The sequence below is a fragment of the Equus quagga genome, chromosome 12 (genome assembly GCF_021613505.1).
Source record: "Equus quagga isolate Etosha38 chromosome 12, UCLA_HA_Equagga_1.0, whole genome shotgun sequence".
Lineage (NCBI taxonomy): Eukaryota > Metazoa > Chordata > Mammalia > Perissodactyla > Equidae > Equus > Equus quagga.
This window is the reverse complement of record NC_060278.1, coordinates 77,655,830-77,683,201: the sequence shown is the minus strand read 5'-3', so window position 1 is coordinate 77,683,201 and position 27,372 is coordinate 77,655,830. Positions and strand designations below refer to the sequence as shown.

Here is a 27,372-nt window from a genome sequence, read left to right as displayed (position 1 = left end):
TTTGTGAATTTCCTATTTATATCTTTTTGCGCTTACATCTTTTTATCTACTTTGTGCTATATGTTATTTAATTATTCAAATACAAGAGTTCTTCACACAGAAAGGACATTTGTAGTCTCATACTTTTTCAATTTTCTTAGGTTACCATTTGCTTTCATTTTTTTAATAGAAATTTGACAGCATGGATGTTTCATATTTTTATGTGGATGTGTTTGCCTTGTCTTAGTGGATATTGTCTACAGCATGCTTGGGAAGTACTGTCTTATCCCAACTTTAAATAGACAGATACCCATTTAGTATTTTCTTTTTTTTCTTATCCCTACCCATATTTCAGGATTACCATAGACAAATGGCTGGGTCCTGGAGCTAAGGAAGCCCAGGCTCTGACCTGTCTGTCCAGCACCACCTTACTGCGTCATGCTGATGTCCCTGGCAGAATTCTGTGGAAGACATTTCAGGGAGGGAAGTGAATACATTACAAGATCCTTAATTCTTAGAACTACAATGCTTTACAATAGTATTTAGTTCCTTTCTTTGAGCCTGAATTCCCTGCCCCGCTAAGAATCAAAAACAGTCAGATAGAATTCAGAATCAAATTTTATATGAGTTTCTGAAGCAGAATGTTGGGAGATTTATCATTGCACATGCCCTTCCAACTGTTCACAGTTGCTAGGGGATTGGAAAGTCAATAAATTAGCTGTAATAAGGAATGTCTTTACATCATATTTGAATTTCTCATCACTCTCTCCTAAGGCAGTTAGAAATGCTCTATTGGGAATATAACCCATTTGTCAAAACTAATCATGGTCCAAAACCATGGCAGAAAACACAACCAACCAGGTCACTGCATTTGCTCTTTCTCTGTGAGAATCACATGGACTTCGGGAAGCAGGAAAGGCTTTGAAATACGGTAGCCACAAGGTTGAACCCAATCTCTTCTACTACTTAGCTGTATGGCCTTGGGTGAGGTAACTTCTCTGACTTCCATTTACTGAGATGTTGATATTAATACTCATGATATAACTAAAAGCTATTGAGAAAGTACTCTGTGCCAGGCACCGTTTTAAGCACTTTATATGTGTGACCATTTAATCTTCACAGTAACCCAAGAAGGTAGGTACCAATTTTATCCCCATTTTACAGCTAATGAAACTGTAGTACAAACAGCATCTTGCCCAGAGTCAAGCAGCTAGAAAATAAAGAAGCAGGATGTGCAAGAACAGGCATTTTGATGGCAGAGTCAATGAGCTTAACTTTTGTGAGTGCAAAAACACCCAGAGAAGGGTTGGCTTGTTGGCTTCATGCATACAGAGAAAGGAGTCACTAAATGTTAGCTGTCTTCTGTCCCTTTGGGTGAGAACCTTGTTCCTACCTCGCACGGTTGCAAGCTCCCCATCGACATGAGCCATACACTGCATGGCGGTAGCCCCAACGCATATGGGCATGCTGACCGTCTGCCCCAAAACAGAAGTCGACAAGTCTACTTCAGCAACATTCCGGAGCATCCGTGGATACAGCTTCCATCTAGAATTGTTTTTAAAGAAAGGTTTCAGAATTTCAAAAGTATAACCAAAGCTTTGACATTATGCTTTAGCAAAAAAGAGAGACAATATTCTTGAATTTTCCCCATCAAGCAAATTACTTTACAAGCCTAAAGGAAAGGGGACAATTTTAATGTTGGTTAAGATGGAAAGTTAGCAATAAGATAATAATGAATTTATCAAGCCATTGTTCTTAGTAAGGTATAATATAGTAGAATTCACCCATTCGAGTGTACAGTTTTGTGAGCTTTGACAAATGCACAGTCATGTAACTGCCAAGACAATCAAGATCTAGAATAGTTCAACCATCCTGAAAAACTTCTTCATTGCTTTTGTAGTAAATCCCTCCCCAATCAATTCCCTAACAACCACTGACATATTTGTTTTGTCCCTATAACTTTACTTCACAAGAATATCGTATAAATGGAATCATATCGTATATAGCCTTTTGAGTCTCGCTTCTTTAACTGGTGGTAATCATTTGAGATTCCTCCATGTTGCTGCATGTATCAATAGTTTGTCCCTTGTGTTTGATGAATAGTATTCGATTGTATGGAGGTACCACAGTTTGTTTATCCATTTCTCAGCTAAGAGACGTTTGAAATGGTTCCAGTTTGGAGCAATTATAAATAAAACCACTATAAACATTCACTTAAACGTTTTTGTGTGAACATAGCTTTCATTTCACTTCTCCAAGCCATTTTGAAGATGCTATACAAAGGCAGAGAAGTTAGATTATAGTTTTAAACGATATGCTATGTCTACTTTATCTTTTTATTAATAACAGACAGTAGCTTCAGGCAATTACTTTTAAAATGATAATGTAGTTTCTTCAAAACCCTTAATCTGAATTCTGTATCCATTGAAAAATGATGAGGGAAGATAATTTTTTTGTTGTTTAATTGAGCATTTTCCTCAAAAATGTTGTTGGGCAGAGACTGGAGTTTTCGGCTTAAAAAATTTTTGACTCTTGAATATTATTTTAGAAGACTTTTTCTCCAATTCTTCTGTGTAGCAATGAAAATTACCAATAAACCAAGAACCAAAACTTCACTAGTAAAATTTACAGGAGGATTAGTTCTCTTTCCTCTCAGCAAAATTTATATCATCCTATTTGTTCAGGATTATTTTTCTCCTCATTAGTAACTGATTAAAACTGAAGAAATTGAGTCCTGTTTTTAGCGAGCACTAAGGCAATCGCGTGTGTGGAGACACACTTATGTACCTAACCAGCATTCAACTTTCATTACCTAGATTTAACTCTGCTTCCAGAAAGATCAAGATTTTTAGTTAATACAGTAAAGTGTGATTTAGTGATGGAGTAACCAAAATAAATCAACTCTCCAAAGTCTTAATTGAAGCCTACTTCCTGTAGCGGAAGAAGAAATTCTGCCTTCATGTTGCTTTGTGGAATAACTAAGGGTCTGTAATCTAACCCTTCCACATATAATAAAGTAAAAATGTCCAGCCCCTGAAAAGCATAATAAAGAAGTTTTACTGTACGATTCCTCTGCAATTCCTTTGAACATCGTAATTGTCATTATTTTCTGACACACCACATGCTCTGCTGCTGGAAGTCTTTTCTTCTCGACTGACCCTCACAGCATGATTCTTTGATCTCTGTTTTGAAAGGGAAGAGGCAGAAGCCTTGAAGAGAGTTTTTATTACCAATCATCTCTAAGTGTGTTATTAGAATGAGAGAAAAAGATTTTAATGGCAGCCGTTGGCGTGCTGGCCTTGGAAGGCATTAATATTTACTTAGAGCTGGAGAAACAATGGAAACTTTTATGAAGAGCACACACAGAGCTGCGGGGCATCAGCTCTGCGTGTGCCTGTGTGTGCCTGTGTGTGCATGTGTGTGTCTATGAGGCAGAAGGGACATTTTTAATGTCCAATTCCCATTTATAGAGCAAGGCTCAATCTATCTCCAGGCAGTAGCTTTACGCTTGTCCACATGGTGGCGCAGTCACTTTAATAACGGTGTATTCCGGCTTCCCCGTACACATTAGCTTCTGTTCTGGGCAGGACAGCACAGAGACTCATCAACCAATGCACAAAACACTTCTAGTCGCACAAAAGCAATTTCTACGCAAAAACTAGATGAGATTAATGGAGTGGGAAATGTATGTTCTCTAAAAAGTCCTCCACATTTTGATATTTCCCGAAAAGCAATTACAACTCACCTTGTCGGATACTTCCAATAGCTTTCCAAGCCCCACCAGACCCTACCCCCAATTAGAGTAATTTTTCCACAATCTTACATAAAATAGTAGCTGACTATAACCTTGGACTGTGCTCTTATGGGACCTCCACTTTGGAAAAAGGATATCAAGATTGACAAAACAATTGAACCGATTGAATAATAAACCTTTTTCAAAGGGTGGAAAATGAAGACATCCGAGTAAAGGAAGTGGGGTAAAGGTGGGGATCCTTTAACAGGGCTTTTGATCCACACTTCACATCCAACAAGGGCCTCAAATTTAATTCATCAAAAAAAAATCAGGTGATATACACACTCCCCAAGAGAGGACCCCTCTGTTGAAGAAAGACACTCACACATCATTCAGCTTAAAAGCCGTGTGCTGTTACTGAACCTCACCAACTGGACACAGTGAATTAATGTTTTATAAGTCCTGCAGTATGATCATATTGCATTCCAATTTCCCCTCATTAATTTGTTTACTCAAAGTATTTAAAATATATGTATATATAGATGTAATAGGTATATATGTATACGAAATATACCATAATTTTTATAATCTTTCTTTACCACCATTCATTTATAATACTATGAGATCTTTCGAACATTTAACTGGATCACTATTAGCCTCTGAGGCACCCTCATAAAGGAAGAAGGAGGGCAAGAATTTAAGTCAGAAGAAAATATAGCATGGTAAGCATATTGAAATAGTCAAACCATTTTTTGAAGGCTTTGGTGTGTAGAAAGGTTTCAAGAAGGCCCATGAACCTCCTGAAATTGTGTGTGGTTGTGTGTGTGTGCAGGTGTGTGTGGAGGTTTGTCAACAGTTTGGATAAAGAAGCCACAGCTTTGAGGTTCAAGATGGAGAGAGGAGGAAGATGGAGGAAGAGGAAGAGGAGGAGAAGAGAAGAGAGCTGGGCTATGAAATCTCTTTCCACGTGAATCTTCAGAAATGAGAGACAATTATAGCGGCTGCTTTTCCTAATGCAAGAGCAAAAAGCAGTTTACTTCCTGTCGTGCAAACTAGCTGAATGATTCCGTGCCATTTACACCTATGAGAAGAGGACTGAAAATGTCACTGGTGAGTTTATATTGCTTCTCAAATATTAAAGTGAGAGAGTGATATCACTTTTATCATGTTATCTAAAAGAAACCACACAAGCTTCCGTGTCAATAGGTGAAGCCTCTCAACAGGAATGAGAAGAGCTTCATTTTCTAATATCATCAGGACTTTTAAACACCCAAATGGTAGAATTATTTTCCACCCATGATAATTTCACTAGAAGCCACAAATTCAGGAAAACCATGATTGAGATGGATACATTGAATTCGTGCGTAAGGAAACCAAACACTACTCTTTTTCAAGTGAACTCCAATCAGGTCAGGCCATGCAAAATGTAGCAAGCTGACGTTGGCTCTGTTCTTGTCATATTTACAAAAGGAAACTATGTTCTTCATTGTGGCTCCATCTGTTTTACCTTATTTGTCCTTTTGTGTTTCATTTTATTTTATTTTTTGGCCACAATCATATTAGAGTCTACCCAGAAATATCTCCAAGCAGCTGCTGTGTCACCTGAGTGAGCCGTGTGCCCAGAACTCCAAAATGTGGTTGTCAGAGCTGAGTGCACAGAGATAAAAGCTGTCACTGTGAATGACCTTTGGTTGTACTTGTGGGAGGCGGAGGTGTATAAATTTCCTAAATGTCTGAAATACCCTGACATTGTGTCACAACAGGTTATGTGAGGTTTGGTTGTTTTGCAGTCTTCATTTGAATCAGAGTGAGAGATTTCATCCCATCAATGCAGAACCACTGCAACCAGGGCAGAAAATCTATTCTTAGTTCCAAGTGATCACCTCGATGATACAGGGTGAGGAACAAAGGGTCACCCAGAAAGTTTCACAGGAAAAGAAGAATTGAGATGGTAGATAGGCAACAGCCCCTAATGTTTGTTGCAATAAAAACTCAAGTGGTTGATAAATGGCATCAGCCATCCTCCAGAGAAGGTTGATTAATCCATGTTTTTCTCCCCCTTTAAAGCAGAACAAAAGAGAAAGATCACGGGTCATGGAAAAGGTGGCATTGTCAACACATTCTCCTTGTCTGTGTCCTATCCCTAAGTTACTCAGTACATGCATAGGCTGCAATTACTCACTGGAATACCATGTAATTCACATAAGCCATGAGGCACTTTTCCTGTTCACAGCTTGGAGTCAGCACTGTCTTCTATGGCTCACAAAGTTTCTAGAATTTCTAGGGTCGCTGAAGTGATCCATCTGTTTTGCTGCACCCCTTTGCTACCTCTTTGAGGCCTCCACTGGGCCAATTATTTTGGGCACATTTTGCATCAATTCAACCCACCAGCATTTTGGAGGACAAAAGCCAATATGCATTCATTGGAATATAAGCTCCTGTGGATGGGAACTTTCTCATCACTCTATCTTCAGCATGCAGTACAGAGTCTAGCCCATAGAAATGCCAAGTAAGTGTAAGTTAATTAACTAACTAGCGTGGGGTAAAGGGGGTTAAAGGGTGAGTGCGGAAGGCTGTATGTAAATGGAATGGGTGGTCACCTGAGCATTGTGACTTAAGGAAGGCAAAGAGACACCACCTCTATAAGCCTGTCAAGGGCCTGAAATTTCCTTGGTTAAAATGATCTATTTGGGTTAAAGTGTTATTTTCAGGAGATTACTAATAGACAAACTCTATTACCTGGTGAACAGAGTTGATATGCGCCCAAAAAGGGGCATCTTCCAAGAGCAGAAAACTTTGAAGGGGCCCAAAATGTTAAATAATGATTGGAAAAGATCATACAGAATTTTAAGCCCCTCCACTCTTAGCCAACTTTTCCTTTCCTGTGGCTCTTCCAGCATTTTTTGAGCTCATTTGGGTTCCAGGCAAGACTGAGGCAAAGGCAAGGCTTGAAGAAGTTTGGAGGTGGCCCCACCCTTCACCTCATTCTCAGGCTCCTGCGGGTGAGTCGGTGCTGCTTGCCAGGGAGCACCTTGGCTAAAATGATTTCATTTCCCCTAATTTACACATAGAAAAGTGATTTTGAGAGATTTTGCTCCAGACTAAAGAAGACATCAAGAAGGAGAGCAGGTTCTTTCCCCTGAAAATTTTCTGCCTTTTTTCTCTAATTTATCACTATTAGTGAGCATCTACACCCTTCATTGGCTTTACTAAGGGCTGTAATGTAAGATGGATACACTTAAAACAGCATAGTATATTGAAGACTCTCCTCCCCTACTCCAGCGAATAAACTATTTTTGTAACTGCTGAGAAAATAACACTCCTTTAAAGTTATTCTGTTTCTTGTTTTTATTACAAACAGAAAACATAAACCATGACACCCACCATCTCGTGCTTTGAAATATGAAAGTCAAGGGAAAACTGATTTGACAGAAAAAAGAAGGACTTTGGAGGAGAGATGAAACAGCAAAATTGAAAGATTAATGTTATGTAGACAAATTGAAATCTAAAGTGAACCTTTAGACTACAGTAATCAAAATGAATGGTAACAGAAAACCAGCAGGATGGGAATCCTGGAGGCAACAATCCAATGTGGTCAACCAGATAAGATGGCTGTCTTGCATTTAATGCTGTTTCCTACCCATGAACGTACACCCTCACTGTCATACTCAGAGAAAAAGAAAATGGAGTCATCAGAATTTATCACTATTTTTATAGGTAGTTAAATTAATTATCCACATAATTCCGAGTGAGGAAAATTAGGGTTGGCTTTTCCAGTCAATTGTTCACGATCCTCAGGCTTGGAATATTTTTAAACAATTTAAAAGCCCAAGATTTCTCACAGCGCCAAAAATTCTCCCCTCTCTATTAAGCTCGTATCTAGACAAATAATTCCACATCATCAATATTAAAACTAGGAGATCTTATTTTGGTAGAATGTCTTTGTGTAAGTTTAAAACATGATTTAAAAATTGTTTTTCTTACCTGGAAAATGCTGCCACATTATCAGCCAAAGTTTCCTCGTCATTCGCTCCAGACCTATAATAGTCATATATCGACTTTTGCAGTACTGATTTAGCATGTTGTTCATAATCGTTGATACAAACAAGCCGGGTGAACATTTTCACAGGTTAGTGCAACTCCAGGTTTTGGGGGGTATTTTTTCCTGCATTGTTTTCTACATCCTGACAATTCTGTTACTTGTCAATTATTAATAGACCTTTTCCAAAGTTCAGCTTTAGTTCTCTGTTGCTTACATTAATTAAGCAAACATAGACTTAGACTTTGAAATTTCGTTTGCGGCTGTCTGCCAAAGAACAGCTGCACCTAAGCCACAAGCCCTCCTTACAAGGCGACAGGAGGGGTTAGTTGTCTGTCACATTAAAAAGGCAGAGGAATGAGTCAAAAATTAAGGACGTAGAGGAGGAACTGCATGAAAGCGCTTTGACTCAGTTCTGTTCAAGGCTGCTTCTTCCACACAGTATGGACTTTGCTCTTCGCTTGGTACCCAGGACGGGCTCCACCCTCATTTTTCATCCACATTTGGATCATACACATATCACATGAAAAAGAGCTTGTGTAATGAGTGGGGCATCCAGTAAATACGGGGGGTCTACACAATATGAACGTCAGCCAATCATAAACATTTGGCTTTAATAAGGAGCATTAAGGCCAAATTGACAGCTAATTCTTAAAGAGTCTTGTCTAGCTCTAGAGAGGATGTAGGGAGGTGGCATTCCAAAAGACCTTGTGGACTCAGTCTAAAATTTCTCTCAATCATGAGGAACCTGAGAAAGATCTGTACCAGTAACACATGATTCAGAAAGCAAGGCTTTGATATCAGCCAGACCTGGGTTTCAGGCTAGAAGCCTTCACTTAAAGCCACTCATCAGCCGTTCAGCAGCTAACTTCCAACTGCCTACATCTGTATGAGAATTTTCCCTTGAACTTGGAGCCTGCTTTTCCATCCACATGGCATACTAAGGTGCTATGAAATCAATGTCTCCAGGAACAGCCCTCAACCAAAGATTTAAGGGAGTTGGTGCATAAATACCCCAAATCCCTCACTCTGGTGGCTAAACCCTGGGTGTGTGTTCCATACTGCAGGCTTCAGTTGCCCACAGTGTTAGCTGGCTGATAACCCACCCTGTGTTGGCTGCCTTCCCTTCCAATCTCACTTCCCTACCCCTTAATTTTTTTTTTTTTAAAGATTTTATTTTTTCCTTTTTCTCCCCAAAGCCCCCCCGGTGCGTAGTTGTGTATTCTTCGTTGTGGGTTCTTCTAGCTGTGGCATGTGGGACGCCGCCTCAGCGTGGTCCGATGAGCAGTGCCATGTCCGCGCCCAGGATTCGAACCAAGGAAACACTGGGCCGCCTGCAGCAGAGCGCGCGAACTTAACCACTCGGCCACGGGGCCAGCCCCACCCTACCCCTTAATTTAATCAAAAAGTTTTATGCTATTAGGATTGGTATTGAATTATACATAGGTTTATTCCTAAAGTTCACAAAATGCTTACTTTTTGCATCAAGGTGGTGATAGGTAAAATGACATTAAACTTACACTGGAATATGAAAATCTGTTAATAAGATAAGGGAGTCCTAAAAGAAATAACTCAATTTCACAGTTAACAAAATCACTCTGAAAGTTGATCTAAGGAATCTTAAACACTGCTGAAAACTCATTCAAAATTTGCAGGTGAAAGCATGGACTTTTATTTACATATTCCTTTGTTCCCAACTTTAATAATTATTAAAACTGTTAGCATCTTGCAACCAATGTAATTTTGATACAGAGGCAACTTAATATCCTACAATGAACCTGAAGTACGCCAACTTCTGGTGAAATTAAGGAAGACAAGCACCAGTGCTCAAGCATCAAACTGGGGCCCTGGACCAACAGCATCCGCCTCATCGGCGAACTTGTTAAAAATGCAAATTCTCAGGCCCACCCCCCAGTCCTGCTGAATCAGAATCTCTACAATCTTTTGTGCTGTAACAAGGCTTCCAGGTGATTCTGATGCACAATATTGTTTGCGATCACTACTTTGGCAAGACGCAGAGTAAGGAGAATTTTTTTTAAGAGGCTTGAATTAAAACAAAAAAATTCCACTGTCATTCTGTACTATTGCAGCCCAACAGCTGATTTGGAGTATCGTCTTAGTGGATAAACTGAAATATAGTCCCCATACTGCTTAATTAACCTCTTGGAGGAGAGAATTAAAGGAAGCAGTTGGAGTTTTGAACAGCTTTTGTTAATTTGTGATAATTACATTGTTTAAATAACACACATTGTTTCAGAGACAATAAAGTCTGTAAAACTCCTCTCTAGGCCTCAGTGGAGTGAAATGCTGAGGGCCTAACATGACAAAACAAGGTCAGGCCTTGTTCAAGCTGCTGAAGGCTGCGCTTGCCCCAGCCCCCTCCCCAGTTTGGGGTTCAGGACAGTCAATGCCAGTGCGATGGCATCTGCTGGATTTGAGCACTCCCCTTCACAGTGGCCAAATGAACGGGGATTTTTTTTTTTACATTGGACTTAATAAAATTTTAATTCACTTCTGACCCTCCCTAATATCCCAATAAAAATTTCAGCAGGATAATGCCTCACCATCTCCAGCACCGTCGGATATTTTGCGAACCACAGGGAGCTCTTCTCCTGCCTTCATCTCAGGGGAAACTCAAGCATGAACTAGAAGGAAGAGACTAGAACTCCACGTCGTCGCTGGATCTTCCTTTCATTTGTCTTAAGATGTGATTTAGACTGTTGCTAGGAGAATGTCCTATTTCCTGTTTCTATCCTTTTCAGAGGCTTTTATTCTCAGTGATGTGTAGCCTTGGTGGAACCTTGGTCATTTTCACCATCTAGTTGCTAAAAAGGGGCTGTGTTTACAACATCATAAACACCGATGCCTAGTGAGATGCAGGGGATGCTGGACAGCTAGAGATGGTGCTCTTACAAGGGTAAAAACTATTTCATTGTGGTTTTCCTTTGCATTTCCCTGATTACTAATGACGTTGATAGTATTTTGTATGTTTATTGGCTTTTTACTTTTCACTTTGTGAAATGCTTGCTCACGTCTCTGGCCATTTTTTATATTACATTTGTTATTATTGACCGGTAGAATTTCTTTATATGCTTTGGACACAGATCCTTTGTGGTTATATGTGTATAAGGTACAGTTTTATTACATTCTTGACTTTTTTTCACACATGAATAATGCCAATGTCAGCCTCAAAGCTGCGTGAAGGAGAGCATGGGGTGAGATAGTCTCCATTTTCTTTCTCTCTCTCTTCCTTCCTCCCCTTGTCCCTTCCTCCCTTCTCTCTCTTTCTTTCTCTTTGTCTCCATCTTTAACTTAGTTTCCTTTGTCTACTTTTTCTTCTTCCCTTTCCTCTTCCTCCTCATCATTCTCTTATTATTATTCATCTATTTTTTCCCCTCCTTGTTCTAATTAAACCCAACTCCTAGACAGGCAAGTTGCGTCTAGCTAGGTAGATTTTTTTTTCTGACTCACACACTAAACATGTTGCTCTTTGAGGTCCTGGCTTTGAGCTGGGATGAAAGGTATTCAGGGGTTACAAACTCCTGAGAACGCTTCTCTCTTTGTGCTGGGCCACAGGACGTGACTTTGCAGGCAGTGTCCTGGGGATGGTGTAAAGATGGAGACGAGGGAGATGTGTTGCCTTGTGCTTCTCCACTATGCCGAGTTAACGTCCTTTTGAGCGTCCACCTTTAAAGTGATATGGTTTGTCTTCTCTTCCCCCAAGGTCTTTGAGGCTATTAAAATAGAGACTCAATACTGGGTCAACACATGCCCGCTGTTGGGGAAAAGAAGTGTTAGGACTCGCTTACTTTTCTGAGCTCTTGCTCTCACCTGGTTTTTAATGTTTATTCCTTACTATTTAATGAACACTTTGATGCCTTTAAAAATACGTGTGTTATATTTAAAATAGCCATAAATTATACAGCAGGATGATTGAATTGACATATTTTAGATCACTCAGTTAGTATGAATACGGGCAATGAATCATTTGACTCCTAACTGTTGGTCATGAATTATGAGTTGAGTTTTGTTTTTCCCTAGTATCCCAGATCCAGTATGTGGAAACAGGTCATTCTTCTTGCAAGAAGGGATTTTTCTCCCTACTATGCTTTCACTGAGGTGTGGTCCTACAGGTTCCCATCTTTATACAGGAGTCTCCATGGCTTTGTCTCCCTACCCTGTGCAGCTACAGATACTGACACTCTCAGTGGTCAGGGCTTAGTAGATGTCCTTTGGGCAACCTTCAGCTTGAGTGTCATTTATCTGTTGGGCTTTTGCTTGGTTTCCAGTTCTTTTCTGTTTTGGTGTGTTTGTGTGTTTGTTTACTTGTTTGGCTTCTCCAGAATATTCATTACTTTCTTGCCATTTCAGCCACACATTGTAAAACATGTTTTTAATATTTTATCTTGCATCTGTAGGTGTTTTGTGAAAGACTTGTTTAGTAAACCTAACCCACAGTATTTTCAAAAATTGAAGTCTATGCTTTCTCTTTAATTATGGCTTTTTTATTGCATGTAAATTTAGATTTTATAATGTAGTCAAATTTATCAATAGTTTCACTGATGGTCTGGGCTTTTTAGTCTTATTTAGAAAAATCCTCCAGAGGTGATAAAGCCATTCTTCCATCTGGAACTGATCTCTGTGCACTGTGGTAGTCCTTATCACTCTTCAGCAAATAGTTCTTCCCCTCGGGCCATCTTAGGATTGCATGTCCTGATTCGCCTGTGGTACAGTTGGACCATAAGACCTATTCTGGCCAAAGAATCATGGGTGGAAGTGTAGTGTGTCACTTCTGAGACAGAGAATTGAATTGCCAACTGAGACCTTCCTGGGCTCTCTTTCCCTCTGCCATGATAACTAGCAATATTCCAAATGCTGGCTGCTCCGTCAGCCTGAGATCCCAAATCTGAGTGCGCATCATGGAGCATAGCCTCTAGTCAGACCAAAATGGCTATGTAGCATGAGCAAGAATAAACTTTTTCTATTTTAACATACTGAAATTTTGATGTTGTTTATTACAGGACTATAATTCAACTCACCCTAACTTAAAAAATAGAGGAGTAACAAAAAGTAAAAAATCAGAGGTACTTGCTTAGAGGGTGAGTGGGAAGAAAACCATTGTTAAAGGCAAGAAGAATGAAAATTCATTTCATGCAGTGGCAAAACCATTACTATTCTTGTCACTTGCAATAACTTGGAAGGCAGATCATGTACTTAATGAACATATACCCATAAGCGAAGGAATTGTAAAGCAAAATATATAGCATGAGTTGGCTACTATTGGCTGCATTGAGTGAATTATACATGAAAAATAAATAAGCTCACAAAAGACTTGGTTGGTTTATAAATAGGAAAAAAAGACTGCCCAATGGAGCCGAAAGAGAGAGTCCAGAAATTTGGGGACTTGAAAGGCTTGTAGAGGCTACTGGTTCCCAAACCCTGTCAATAAAACATAAATTTTAAAAGGTGTTTGAGTGATAAAGATCATTTCAGACTCGGTTCTGTGCAAGGATCAAATCCCAGGCACAGCCCTTACCTTCCTCGTTAACACAACTGAATGAAACAAGCCCCGTCAGAGCAAGACCCAGATAAGAATATGGCACTCAATCAATCTTTTTAACTGGACAAGATGGCTTGGTAAAAAGAGTTAAAACATGTGACTGATATACACGTGGTATGCTCTTCCAGTGAGCCAGTGCTACATAGCAAACCATCCCAAATTTAGTGACATAAAGCAACATCCATTTTGTTATGCTCGTGGATTCTGTACATAAAGAACTTGGACAAGGCAAGTAGGGATGGCTTCACTCTGTTCCATGATGTGGGGTCTCAGATGGCATGACATGAATGGATGGGGTCTAGAATCATCTAGAGCTTAATCACTCACATATCTAGCACCTCAGCTGCGACTTCTCAAAGGCTGGGGACAGCTGGGACTGTCAACCAGAGCTTCTACTACGTGCAGCTTCTTCATGTCACTAGGACTTCCTCACAGCACGGTAGCCTCAGGTAGTTGGACTTCTTACGTGATGGCTTAGCTCTCCAAGACTGAGTGTTCCAGTAAACAATGCATAAGCTACGTGGCTTTTACAACACGGCCTCAGAAGTCATGTAGCGTCACTTCCTCTGCTTTTGGTCAAAGCAATCTCCAGTCCACCTGATTCAAAGGGAAGGCGACAGAGATTCCAACTCTTAATGAAACGAGTGTTTAAGAACTTGTAGCCACATTTTGATTTTTTTTTAAAGATTGGCATCTGAGCTAACATCTGTTGCCAATCTTCTTCTTTTTTTTTCTTTCTTCTTCCCAAAGCCCCCCAGCACATAGCTGTATATTCTAGTTGTAGGTCCTTCTGGCTCTGTTATGTGGGACGCTGCCTCAGCATAGCTTGATGAGTGGTGCCATGTCCACGCCCAGGACCAAACCTGTAGCCACATTTTAAAACCAACACATACTCACAATGAGGTCAAAAGAGAGAGAGAAAGAACAGAATAAGAGCAAAAAAGTAAAGAAATACAACCATCTTCCTTTTAACTAGCAGGAATCCATTCTTGAAAATCAGAAATTCTACATGTAAATGCAAAACTGGGAGCCTACTTCCTATTATTTAAATGGGGAAAATTATAATACATTAAATGCCAGTACTCAATTCTCAACCAATTTCCTAAAAACAGAACCAAAATAAAGAAAACGTCTTCATGTAAGTTCTAAACTATCATGTCAGGATGTAAAATGTTTAAAACATCACTTCCTAGTGATCAATTTAAAAGGTTGTTGCCAATTACTCTGCACACACTGAGAAGCCACACATCCCTGCGGACCCTCAGCACACGTCCCGAAACATCTGCGTGTGTTTCTGCCATTATACAGAATGTAAGCTGAATGTCATGCAAGACTTTTCACCCACGTCATTTTTTTTAAATGTTCAATTGCATTTGGGTGATATAAATATGAATTTTTGCTTATGAACATTGTCCAAATAAACAATTGAAATTATATGTATGTTTTAATTGTGAATATTAAGAACCAAAATGCATTTTATTAAAAAACAAAGAGGGCTTCAGAATTACTACAGACAAGCACCTACTGAAGGTCTCCATTTCTTCCTCTTTCTAGTGGCTGTTCTGTTCCTGTCCTGTCGCTGCACACTGACTGTGCAGGACAGTGCTTAGCAAACTTTTATCAGAATCACCTGGGGATTAAGCATCGGTTCCTAGGATCACCTCCAGCATTTCTGATTTAGTAGGTCTGAAATGGGGTCTGAAAATTACATTTCAAATATTTGATGCCGCTGGTCCAGTTTGAGTAATTCCTTTATAGAGGGCAAGAAACATGTTTTTTTAGTTCATAGGTCTCCAGAAAAAGAGAAGCCACATTCCAATCCAAGGTAGAGATTCCCCACACATCACAGCATGGAGATGCTGGACTCAGAGCTGAATGCCGTTATTAAATGGAATTTCCTGTTCCTCTCATTTGGGGAGGGGATAACTTTATTTTGCTTCAGGAGGAAAAGTGAGCCAAATATTTCAACAAATACAGTGTAGATCCAGCTTCTCTCTTCAAGGCACATGTGATATTGCATATTCTGATTCCCTTGTGGATGAGGCCCTGCTGGTTCTGGCTGATATGACTAGTCCTGGCCAATGAATTGTTAGTGGAAGTGAGGATGTCAGTTTTTGGTTGGGGCATTTAATTACCAATGCAAGACCCTTTCTACCTCTCTTTTCCTTGTCGCAGCAGCCAGCTATGTCCTAACAGTGGCTGCTTTGTCAGCCTGGGCAATAGACTGAAGTTGATGAATAAAGAGTCCCAGGCAACACAAGATGGGAACATAGTGTGATCATCACTTATACCTTTGTTATTTTAGGTCACATACTGTATCCCAATCTTACTGATATATACATATATGGCCTAAGGTGGGAATTAATTTATTTTTTCAAATAACTAACCAACTGTCTCACCATCACTTATTGAATAGCCCCTTTCCTCATTCCATTAATATTCTTTAAGATATAATATTTCATACCATGCATGTAACCACTGGAACCTAAAACTTGTCCTTTTGACTAACAAAAAACTAAATTTATGCCACAATATTTCCTATGTAGACGTAAAGATATTCCCAAGGTTAGTGATGAAAGAAGATAATAGGTGCTAGAAATTATGCTTTCTGTAAGCAGTGTACAGAAAGATAAACGAGCAACCTCCAGAGGGCGCTATTCTCAAAACACAGCCGCACCTGGAACCAGTGAGCGAGAGAGCCGACTGGCTGATAATGAGATGTCACAATCTCTGATTTTAGCGATTAAGAATCAGAATTGAAATAACCTTAAATGGCGCAGTTTTATTTAAACTATAGTTTTGTACTAGGAGTGAAAGCTTTGGGCTTCAAATTAGAAGCCAGACAGGAATCATAGCTCTACCTAAAAGGTGATGCTAAAAGGAAATTGCTACACTTTGATGTACATCCTGGAACAGATTCTCATTCTGCAGGTGCCTTGTCTTAGCAGGCAGGACAGAGAGGCGTGTAGTCTACCTACATGTGTTCAACCATTTGACACTCTTATGAATGTTATAGATGAATATTAACAGCAGGCTCCTTATAAATCATTCCCAATCACTAAAGGCTGAAAGTAACATATCCACGTACATGTCAAATGAAAAGCTCCTGTTACCATATTTGAAAACGGGATAATTGTTGGGGCTAACATCTTTTGGAAATTGCTAAAATAGAATATTTTTATGAGAAATATGTGTGGGAAACATGCAAATTTATTAAAAGCAAATAGACTTGGGAAAAGAATGAATGAATGAATGAATGAAGAATGAATCCCTCCTCTCTCATTTTGTTGACAGTGATAAAGGGGATATAGTTTTTTTAAAAAAATAATGACAGTTTTTTTTAAAGAACTGTAAAAATGCTTTTTTTATGTTCTGTTACTTCAACTCAATATTGCTGGAAATATCCCTTGTGGCAAGCAAAGGTAGCTGCCTAGCCACAAAGGACAGCATAGGAAGAAAAAATGTTTCACTTCTAACTTTCTCCCAGTGAGGAATGGTTTGGCAAGAATGGCATTTCTTTCGTCAGCTTTGAGACCAGTGGTAGTGAACCAGTGTGAGGTTTCAGGCCAACATAGGTTAGTTACACAAGGATTGATTCTTGTTTTTGTTTTGTTTTTTTTGCTGAGGAAGATTCACCCTGAGCTAACATCTATGCCAATCTTCCGCAATTTTTTGTATGTGGGTCCCTGCCACAGCATGGCCACTGGTGAGTGGTATAGGTCCACACCCAGAAACCAAACCCAAGCCAGTGAAGTGGAGCATGCCAATCTTAGCCCCTAGGCCACAAGGCTCGTCCCTGATTCTAGTTTTTTAAAACTCTACTAGAAATCATGCATTTACCCAACATTCGTCTTTACAAGCTACAATACTATAGCCTCTTTGCTTTTCAGTACAAACATATTTGCTCAACATAATATTATATTGATACGTTTTATATATCACATACTATATTATTATGCATAGTATATTATTTTAATATATATTATTATGATAAGCTTGTTGATCAAAAGTTATATAGATCTTAAGCTAAGGCAAAAGTGGGAAACTAATTATGGCCTATGAAAGACAACTTCTTTGTGGTGGTCACTTCTTTAGAAACACTGAGTCCAAGAGTGATGAGGGGGGATAGAAATAATAAATGTGGTCCTCTTTCTTCAATAAGACAAAACCAGATCAAAACCAGTTCAAAAACATCCTGGTCTGTGCAGACAGTGCTTCAGCAAATCCTCCACTGGTGATTCCAATATTAGTGTATTAACAAGTAGCATTTTTTAAATTAATATTAAATATAGGTACCGCAGGGATCTTTCAAGTATTTGTCTCTTTCTTATCAAATTTTACACTGTCAGGTCCTAGGAAACAGAAACAATGGTTAAATTTCATATTAGCACATGATACTGCCCAACTGGTATGTGTTTTATGCGTTTAAAAAAAAACCCTACCCTCCACCTCTCACCTTCCCCGTGACCCTCCCCTCTACATATCCCTCTAGGGAGGATGACTTAGCTGGTAAGTCCACTCTTTGCCCTTCCCACCTTGTTTCCACTTTCTGCTTAGAATGAAGAAAGCTCCAGCAGGCATTTTGGAACAATGAGGCAATCCAATGTTGGAGACCAGAGCTAAAGATGACAGGGCACAAAGAGACAAGGAGAGCCATTCCTGGTGGCCTAGTGGTTCAAGTTCAGTGCTCTAACTGTTTCGGAGGCCCAGGTTCTTTTCCCAGTCCTGGAACACACCACCTGTCTGTCAGTTGCCATGCTGTGGCTGCGGCACATACAGAAGAAGTGGAAGGACTTACAACTAGGATGTACAACCGTGCACTGGGGCTTTGGGGAGGAAAAATAAAGAGACAGGAAGCCTGGGTTCTGGGGCCTACAATGCAGCTATATCAACTGCAAACTACTTGCCTCCAGACTTCCTTCATATCAGAGAACAAAACCCTTTATCTTATTAATTCTCTATATTTCGGTTGCCTTTTGCTAGCATCTAAACACAACTCCTCAGTGACCCAGACCTCAGTTGATTGGAACGCCCAGGAAAGGATGCAATAAGGTAATAATAAGATATGTAACATATTATATATACATATATACACACGTACGTCATATACAATATACACGCAAACAATATTTTATATATATACAAATATATGAAATTGCAGTTTACTTTATATGTAAGATTAGCTGTGATTTATAGTTAACTGAGGATTAAATGTAACTTAATACAGTATCTATAGAACTAGATATTAGAAGTCATTGAAATTAGTCTCACTGAGTAGTCCCAGAAACACTCATTCAAATGTTAGTGCTTGTTGTTTTGTTTTTTCTAAAAATTTATTGAGATGAACCTGGATGTGTGTACATATATGTGTGTTCTGTGATTTTGACACTTATCATCAAAAGAAAAATCTTGATTTGAAGATCCTATTTTGGCTCTTATTAACTGAAATTTTCTAATATAATCAAACACTATCAATGAGGGCAGCCCAGAAACTATGAGAATATTCATAGTGTCCAACTGTAGCTTCTGATGCCACAAAAGTAGAAGGATTGATTCCTCTCCACTTACCTTATAAACTACTATTTTAGAGCCTCATGCTCCCAAACTGGAGAACCCCATAGTTTCTTAAGTTGGAAACAGATAAAATATCTAATCAACCAGTAAGCCAGGTCACTCAGCTTTTTGAAATCCCAACAGAAGAAATGTTTTGCTCTGTACAAGTAGATAGATAAAAGACATATATTCTGACCTTGAACCCCAGCACGATGGGTAGACATTAACCCTCATAGGTGAGGCAGGCTAGTGCTAATGCAATTTTGTCCTGAGTAACGGCCCTTTTTTTCTTAATGAACACATCCAGCAGCCGTCAAACTCAAAGAAAGACTCTTTCAATCTATTGAATGAGACCTTTACCCTCCCAGCTCTCTCCTCAATAATAAACAACAGAATGTTCCCGAAGTTCTGTAGGTTATTATAAATTTACCTCCTGACAATAGCCTCCTTATAATCAGGAAGACAAAGGCTGCTTTCAACTTCTGTGCAGCACCTGAGAGAAGCTCCCAGTAGGCTCATTATAGTAAATAAAAGCAGACAATTTTTCAGGTGTTCAATTCTTTACATCTCTGGAAGCCCTAGCAATGGGCACCCACTTGAGTCAAAAGAGGAATCCTAGTTTTTTCATGACTGGCTTTCTTTCCAAGCCAGAATGAGATAATGTTATAATGAAACCTTGTCGCTCTTTTCTAAGCCATGTTTTACCCACTGTGGAATAACTCCTGAAAGTTAAATACACATGTGTTTAAGAATCCTATTACAATCCTTGTCTAACAGACAGAAATATCACAAAAAAGATAGGAATTGTTGAAGAGAATACGGTGAATATGCAGCAGAATGACCATCGGAAAATCCATCTTAACATTCTCTATCGTGTAGCTTTCAAAAACTGTCCTCTTTGAGCTCTATCTTACTTCTGAAGACAATAATATAAATTAGCCTCTAGTGTTTTCCCACGAGTCCTCAGCACACCCACTTCTACCTTTTTCTGCTCTTAGAATCCACATTCATCCCTTCAGTTCAGTTAGACAACACTGGGAAGCAGGCCAGCTCCATAATTCTCAGCCCTTTTATCTTAATAGGATTTTCCAGAAATCATGTGGATATGGATCATACAAATTATTCTGCCCCTTCAGCTCTCAGTAGCGGGAAAGTGTCTGTTAATGAGATTTCAGTATTGATAGACATCACCATTTTCCAGAAAAGAGATGGCATCACTCTCAATGTGCAGGAAACAATTTCTCAAAGGATAGCCAGGTTTAAAAAACACAGGAAATATAAATCGATAGACTTAAAATTATGGTGATATGGGCAGGTTATTTATTTTTGGCCAATATTTCTCAGCAGAAATAAAATACGTTTTTCTTATTCCAGAGTCTGCTCCAAAAATCAACATTTGATGTTAAATAATTCCTGCCCTCAGAGGATACATAAGTTCTCAAAATGTTTGGATCTATATAAAATGAGCAGTACTTGGAATTCAAGTTCAACTAATGAGGCACATAATCTATTTGGTATCTGCCTTGTTTCACTTCCCACATTCAGTGCACTTACAGCAGCTTCCAAAGTCCTTTTTCAAACTGGGCTCCATGGGTCACTAATAGATATTCCTTGAAAGAAATATATGTAGGAAAAAATATGTGCTTCAATGAAAAACTATGATTATTTAGATGATAATATTCCAGGTTATCTGATTTTAGTTTCTCAATGTCTTTGAGCTATTTTACAACTCTATAAGCTATAGACATCCAATGGAAGTGCACAACAATTCTTGTCTATAGACAAGCAGATTCAGTCCTGTTCTATAGGAGATCAATAGACTTCCCTTCTCCTCTTATAGAAACACGAGTATTCCTTCCATCTGCACATTCATCTTAATGATCCTGATTAGAAATGTGTCTATTTTTCAACCTTTCCTGTCTGGTTTTGTCATTGATTATGAGTTAAATAAAATCTTTAACATAGATTGATTTTTTATATCTGTATGTGAGTTATTTTACCCCTTTATGAAAACCATCTTTTAACATGTGAATATATTTTTTTTAAAAGATAATACAAGTTCAGGAAAGGCTGGTAAAGAGGACAGGGCACTGAGCTGAGACTCTGCGACCTAAGTCCTTTTCCACAGTGCCATTAACAATAGGATGGCTATCTTTTAACTTTTTATTAGGAAAAATTTCAAACAGATTCAAAAGTAGAGAGAACAGTATAATGAACTTCCCTCCATTTAACCACAAGCCAGCTTTCACAATTGCCAACTCATGGCCAAACTTACTTCTTCTATCCTCTCCTACAGCTTCTGGTGGTTATTTTGAAGCAAATTCTAGACACCATATCATTTTGTCTATCTCTAAAAGATAAGGGCTCTGTTAAAAAAAAAAAAAAAAAAAGATAGCCCACAATACGATTATCCTAAAATTTAACAAAATTTTTTTAAATCATCAATATTCAGTTATTGTTCAAATTGCAACTTACTGACAAGTCATGTGCTGGCTCTGAACAGCACTTCTTTGGCAAAGGAAGCCAGAATACCTAAGACCCTGCTCATTTCTGCTACACTATCTGAAGATGCATCTTTAGGGATATCTTGCTTTTATGTACTGGCTGTGCTTCTGAAATATTGAACTTGGTCTGAAATTTTAGAAATCAAACTCTTGTTCATATGCACCCAAATGAACTACTACTTAAATAAAATGAGCAGTAAATAATTTTGAACAAGCATCTCCCATTGATGTGTTTGTGTATGTAGATTTTGAGGTGTCAACTTTCTAAAAGGAGGCACTCTTTCACTAGTGATCTACCTCAAAAAAGTCTTACGAAATGATTATACTTCAAAAGTGCAAGCAATTACTAAAATAGGGTCTCTGAAGTTCTCTGCAAGCTCGTGAACATAAGAGGCATTCATTTCATATCTTTAGATTTGCCTCTAACATCTAAGCCAGTAGGAAGCACTCTGGAATCAAGAGATGCTATTGTCTTCACTGTTAACGGCTGGGAGCTGCCTAGCTATCTGAGTCCGCTCAGGCTGCCTTAACAAAACATCACAGATCGGTGGCTTAAACAATAGAAATTTATTTTCTCACAATTTTGGAAGTTGGGGATTCTAAGATCAAGGTGCTGGCTGCTTTGGTTTCTGGGGAGATCTCTCTTCCTAGCTTGCAAGTGGCCACCTCTTCACTGTGTCCTCACATGGCAGAGAGAGAGAGCAGGAGAAAGAGAGTGCTCTGGGGTTTCTTCTTCGGGCACCAGTCCTATCAGCTCAGGGCCCTACCCTTATGATTTCCTTATCATAGCCTTAGAACTTCCTTACAGGCCCTGTCTCCACATACATTCACACCGGGGGCGAGAGCTTCAGCCTATGAGTTTTGGGGGACACCAACATTCAGTCCATAACAGTACCTTAGTCCAATAATTTCATCTTTCATGCACCATTCACCCAGGTGCTCAGGCCAAAAACCTAGGAAACGCTACTAACTCTTCTCTTTCCCTTTCACCTTCCACATCCAATTCAGTAACAAGTCTTATTGGGTTGGTGCTAAACTATATCCCAATTCCCATCACTAACCAATACCTATGTTTCAACTGCTGTGGTCTAAGCCACCAGCCTCTCTCACTTGAACTAATAACCACAAGATGAAGTTAAGAGCTAAAGTCAAATCATGTTACTCCTCTGCTTCCAACCCTTCAATGACTTTTCATTGCACTTGGAATAAAATCCATACTTCTCACTAGGTGGCCTTCAGGATGTGACCTAATCTGCCCCCCCCCACTCACACAATGTATGCTTCATCTCCAACTCTTCACCCCGTGTTTATTGCTGCTTGAAGATATGGAACTTATTCTAGCTCCAGAGCCTTTATGATTGCTCTTTCTTCTCCAGGAAACACTTATCTTCCAGATTTGTCTACAGCTGGCTCCTTCTCCTGATTCAAAAAACTGATCAGGACGCTGTGATAGGATGAATAACCCCTCCCTGCACCCTTCAAGATGTCCACATTCCAATTCCTGGAACCTGTGAATCTGTCACCTTGAAGGCAAAGGGACTTTACAGACGTGGTTAAATTAAAGATCTTAAAATGAGGAGATTATTCCAAATTATCTGGGTGGGCCCTAAATATAATCACAAGGGTTTTTCTAAGAGAAAGTTTACAAAGTCAATGTGATGAGAAAAGTAGAGATTGGAGTGACATGGCCAGGAGCCAAAAAATGCTGGCAGCCTCTAGAAGGTGGAAGAGGCAAGGAAATAGGTTCTCTCCTGGAGCCTCTAGAAGGAAACAGCTCTGCTGACACCTTGATTTTAGCCCCGTGAGACCCATTTCAAACTTCTGACCTCCAGAACTGTAAGAGAATGAATTTGTGTTGTTTTAAGCCACTAAATTTGTAATAGCAGCAACAGGAAACTAATATAGATGCATTTAATGGATATTTGCTTTATAAATCAATTCCTTATAGAGGCAATATAATCATGATTGAGAGCACACGCTGTAAACTAATACTTCTTGGGTTCAAATCTAATTTCCTAGATTAATGAGATACTGCGTGTAGAGTACTTTATATAATCACTCAATAAATGCCAGCTCAATTATTATTATTATTGCATTTTTAGTCCAAAGAAAAGCTCTGGTCTTGTGTTCTTTAACCCTTGGCTGCACATTAAAATCACCTGAAGGGGGTTAAAATGCTCATGCTTTCTCTCTCAAAGGCAGCACCAGCTACATAATTTGCAGGGCCCGTTATTCATAAATTATTAAGCATTTCAAAGCAGCAACAATGTAGCATTTAAATTAAGCTTTGGGCCCTTTGAAGCATGGGGCCCTGTACATCTGCACAAGTTGCATCCCCATGGAGCCCACCTTGGGTAAAAGTTCTGAATGAATTTATCTAGGGTAGTGTTCTGGTATCTGGAATATTTACAAGCCAAGTTATTCTAGTATAAAGCCACAGTTGAGAACCACTGACATAGTCCAACAATGGCATTTAATAAATCAAAAACATTGACCCCTGTCTGGTGCTGGCTCCCCAGAATATCACTCAAACAACCTGCTGATCAGACAAAGTTGAGTTATTCCTTAAGGCAGAGCAATACTTTAACAGATTCTTAGTAACACCTCAAACCGGGAAGGGCAAAATGAGGATATCATTAAAATCTGGAAGGCTCCTTTAAGGTACTTTGGTTCCATGGGTGAGGGCAGGTTTGGTTAGGACTAGGTAAGAATCAGGATACGACAGTTTAGGCTCAGTGAACACAGGAAGCCAGAAAGATGCCTTCTATTGAAGAGTCTGATGGGCCTTTTAGAAAGTTTCTGGAAATAACATAAAGTTATTTGTAATTTTAGCTTCCTCTGCGAGTGTTTCCCAGAATACTAAAGTTCAATTGATGAAAATAATAGAATAATAAAGTCATGTTAATACAGACAATAATCTGCGTCGAGAATCTGGATTCTCACCCACAAGGGTTAAAGGATTTGCAAAGCATCACACAAGTAGTGGGTGAGTTAAGCTAGAATCTAAGGTTCTGATTTCAAAGATAGTGCTCATAGCACTTTACGGGCTGCATCTATAGAACACATGGGATGTACAACCACCTAATTAAAGCCTCTCGAGCTATACTGAGAATTTTCCCAAAACATATTTCAAAGACAGGATCTGCAATAGGAAGTAAGCTTCCAGGAAATTGTAAAATAGAAACTTCCAATTGGGATTTATAACAGATAAAGTATTAATTTTTCATCATTAGAAATATTTTCAAACCTAAAGATAAATCATGAGAATGATTTTGAAAATTTTAAAATTATTATGCCACAGATGTAACATTTCTGTAAATCTTACAGTTAAGTTGGTATCGGGGAATACTGAGTTGGTTCAGGAATCACACTTGAGAAGGCTTCACAAATTATTATTTCATGGCTGTTTTGTAAACTGAAAAACATCTCAGTCTTTCAGTCTTAGTGTTTTCCTTTTTTCAAATGATGCAACAACGTATGTTTTAGAAACTTTTACAAGAAATCCCATCTTTCTGCATTCACTGAGTGATGTCAAGAATAGGTCTTTGTTGAATTTTACCTAAACTAGAGAAGTTCTTGTTTTGAAAAATCAGTCTATATTTTTGCAAACTTTTATAATAAATTCTAATTTCCTTTTAGCTATTTTTCTAAAAGAAAATTAATCAATAACGCTTTCTTTGATGAAGAGTCTGTTTCCTTGAGTTGACAATGGTGTAATCTGAGAAGAAAGTAGCCCTCTGGAGAGATTTTTACATATAAAATTTAATTTCCTACAGAGAAACAAACCTTATCCATTGGATGCTCTTTGTCGGGAACTTATGATGGTGATAACGAGGGCAGGAGGGAGGCAGGGGGCAAATTCTTCCCATGCTGGAGCAGCAAACATGAGATTTTCTTCTTCTGCATCCTCAAGGCTAATTTACTTCTGGGCAAACAGAAAGAACTGAATGGAATTGATATAACTAACTTGGGAACTCATTATAACATCTTTCACTCAAATGTGAAACTTGCTATAAGTAAATGTTGGGGAAGGTAGGAAGAACAGTTGTTTTATTTCTAGTTTTAGATTGAAGACTCAAAGTGTCAAACTCAAAGAGAGAGGAAAAAGGGAGAGGGGAGGGAGGTGGTGGGAAAAAATATGGTCCATAAAGGCAACAAATTATATCAGCTGTAATTTATTATTATTTCACTGTAATGTGACAGGGACAATATATTCTGAGTATTTGGTGATTCCCCCTAGCAAGGAAGAGCATAGCTGTATTCCATTTCTTCCTTCGTCTTCCTCCTTCCCCCCAGACCTTATTATACAAATTCATAAGTCAAGTGGAGGGGGGGACAAAAGAAATGATAAAAATATTTGTAGCAGAAAAGGGTGAGATTTGCAAAAGGAGAAAAAAAAATAAGACATGGAAGGAAAACGGAAGGAAGAGGAAAAAAGCAAGAGCTTATGCAAAAAGGTGCAGGGGGAAGTGTGTAGGGAAGAGAACGAAGAATAACTAAAGGGGGGGAGTTGAAGGGGAGCCCTGTGTACCCATGTATGTCATGGTAGAAGAGCAGAAGAAATGAGGAGGAGATTTTAAAAAATGTTAGTCGGAATAATGAATTGGATTCTCCTTAGTATTTTTCCAGAGATAGAATTACTTATTTATGTTTCAGTTCCTGGGCTGAGTTGTGTTGGCAGAAAAGACTGAGTCATGGAAAGTCATTGAATTTAGATGGGTTACATTTGGGGAGCGAATCTCCAAGTCTTTAGAACTTGTGATGCGACATCCAACTGCACCTTGAATTAAATTATCACCTGAGTCAATAATGCATTTTGTATGAAGGCCAGACTCTTGAAACAATAAAATAAAGAAGTGAGAACTGAAGAGTAGTAGGTTCTTGAAATAACTCCAGAAAGCCAGAGTAATGTGGTTGAGGCTTTGCTGAAAACTATAATTGGGAGGGAGAGAAGGAAAAACTGTTATAATTTGGAAATCAGATTCAGGAAGCAAATATAATGAATTGAGATTGTGTTTAAAAGAAAACTTGTCTTGTGAAATTGCCAACTGGACATCAGTTTTCAGACAACTTCAATGGCCATCTAACTACTTAAGAAATTACATTGCTTTCTCAACAGAGAAAGAAAGTCTATGTCAATCCTGCTTGGAGCAGCCAAAGCTGATGCCTTGCTCCACCGGTGGTGAACAGACTCATTCCAGGGGGATCTGGCTGCTGCCGTGGAAGCTAACTTCAAGCAGACTTTGGAACCAGTGGAGAATAATAGCTCCCAGAAACTTGAGAAATTTGTGGGAAATACCATGCCAAGGCAGGTAAATAAAATAAAATAACAAGTAAAAAACCTTGAGCTGTGATTTGACCATTCCACCAAAATATACAAAAATGCACAGACACAAAGACAGGCTGCCATCTAACATCCTACACCAGGGATGACTTACGAAGTCAAAGCTAGAAAAGCTGCCATTAATGTTAGGGATGGTTTTGAGAGGACACGCCCACAAGAAGTAAATGGCTGGAAGAATTCCCAAGGTGGACCGTCTGCCAGCAGTGACGTAATGAGACTTGGCAAATCTACTGGTTGGAGAAAGTAGGTGACTGAGCCATGATTTGCTGGGTATTAATCCTGAAGCAAGAGCCTCATGAATTCTCACTATTGGTGAAGCAGACCTAGGCCGAGGAAAACAAAGAATGGATTGTAAGGCCTTCAGGGTCACCCAATGGGGCTCATGCCAGAGGCCCTGGGAAGATTTAGGGAACTGCAAGTTATAGCAACGACACTCCATCTTATTGAGGTCTTCTCAGGTACCAAAAATAGGATTCAAATCCCTAACAGGGACCGGAGAAACAGCTCTTCTTGAAGACTGGGCACCAATTTGCTTCTGGTACAAGTAGGTTTCCTACAATAAGAGATTTGAAAGAACTCAGCATGGGTGAGTACATGTAGGGATCACCCTCGGCCTGCCTGGTCAAACCTGGAGGACCGGACGTGGCTGACGTTTGCTTC

General features: G+C 39.1%; 1 protein-coding gene across 1 annotated transcript in view; it reads right to left on the bottom strand.

Annotated features, from left to right (window-relative positions):
* HAO1 (hydroxyacid oxidase 1) overlaps positions 1–8,677 on the bottom strand; it is a 51,387-nt gene extending 42,710 nt beyond the window's left edge. The window contains exons 1-2 of the mRNA XM_046678188.1: positions 7,697–8,677; positions 1,373–1,524 (exon numbers count right to left, since the gene is read on the bottom strand). Coding sequence (XP_046534144.1) covers positions 1,373–1,524; positions 7,697–7,833 — 289 coding nt within the window. The 5' untranslated portion in view covers positions 7,834–8,677. The remainder of the gene's footprint in view (positions 1–1,372; positions 1,525–7,696) is intronic.
* Positions 8,678–27,372: the final 18,695 nt, after the last annotated feature.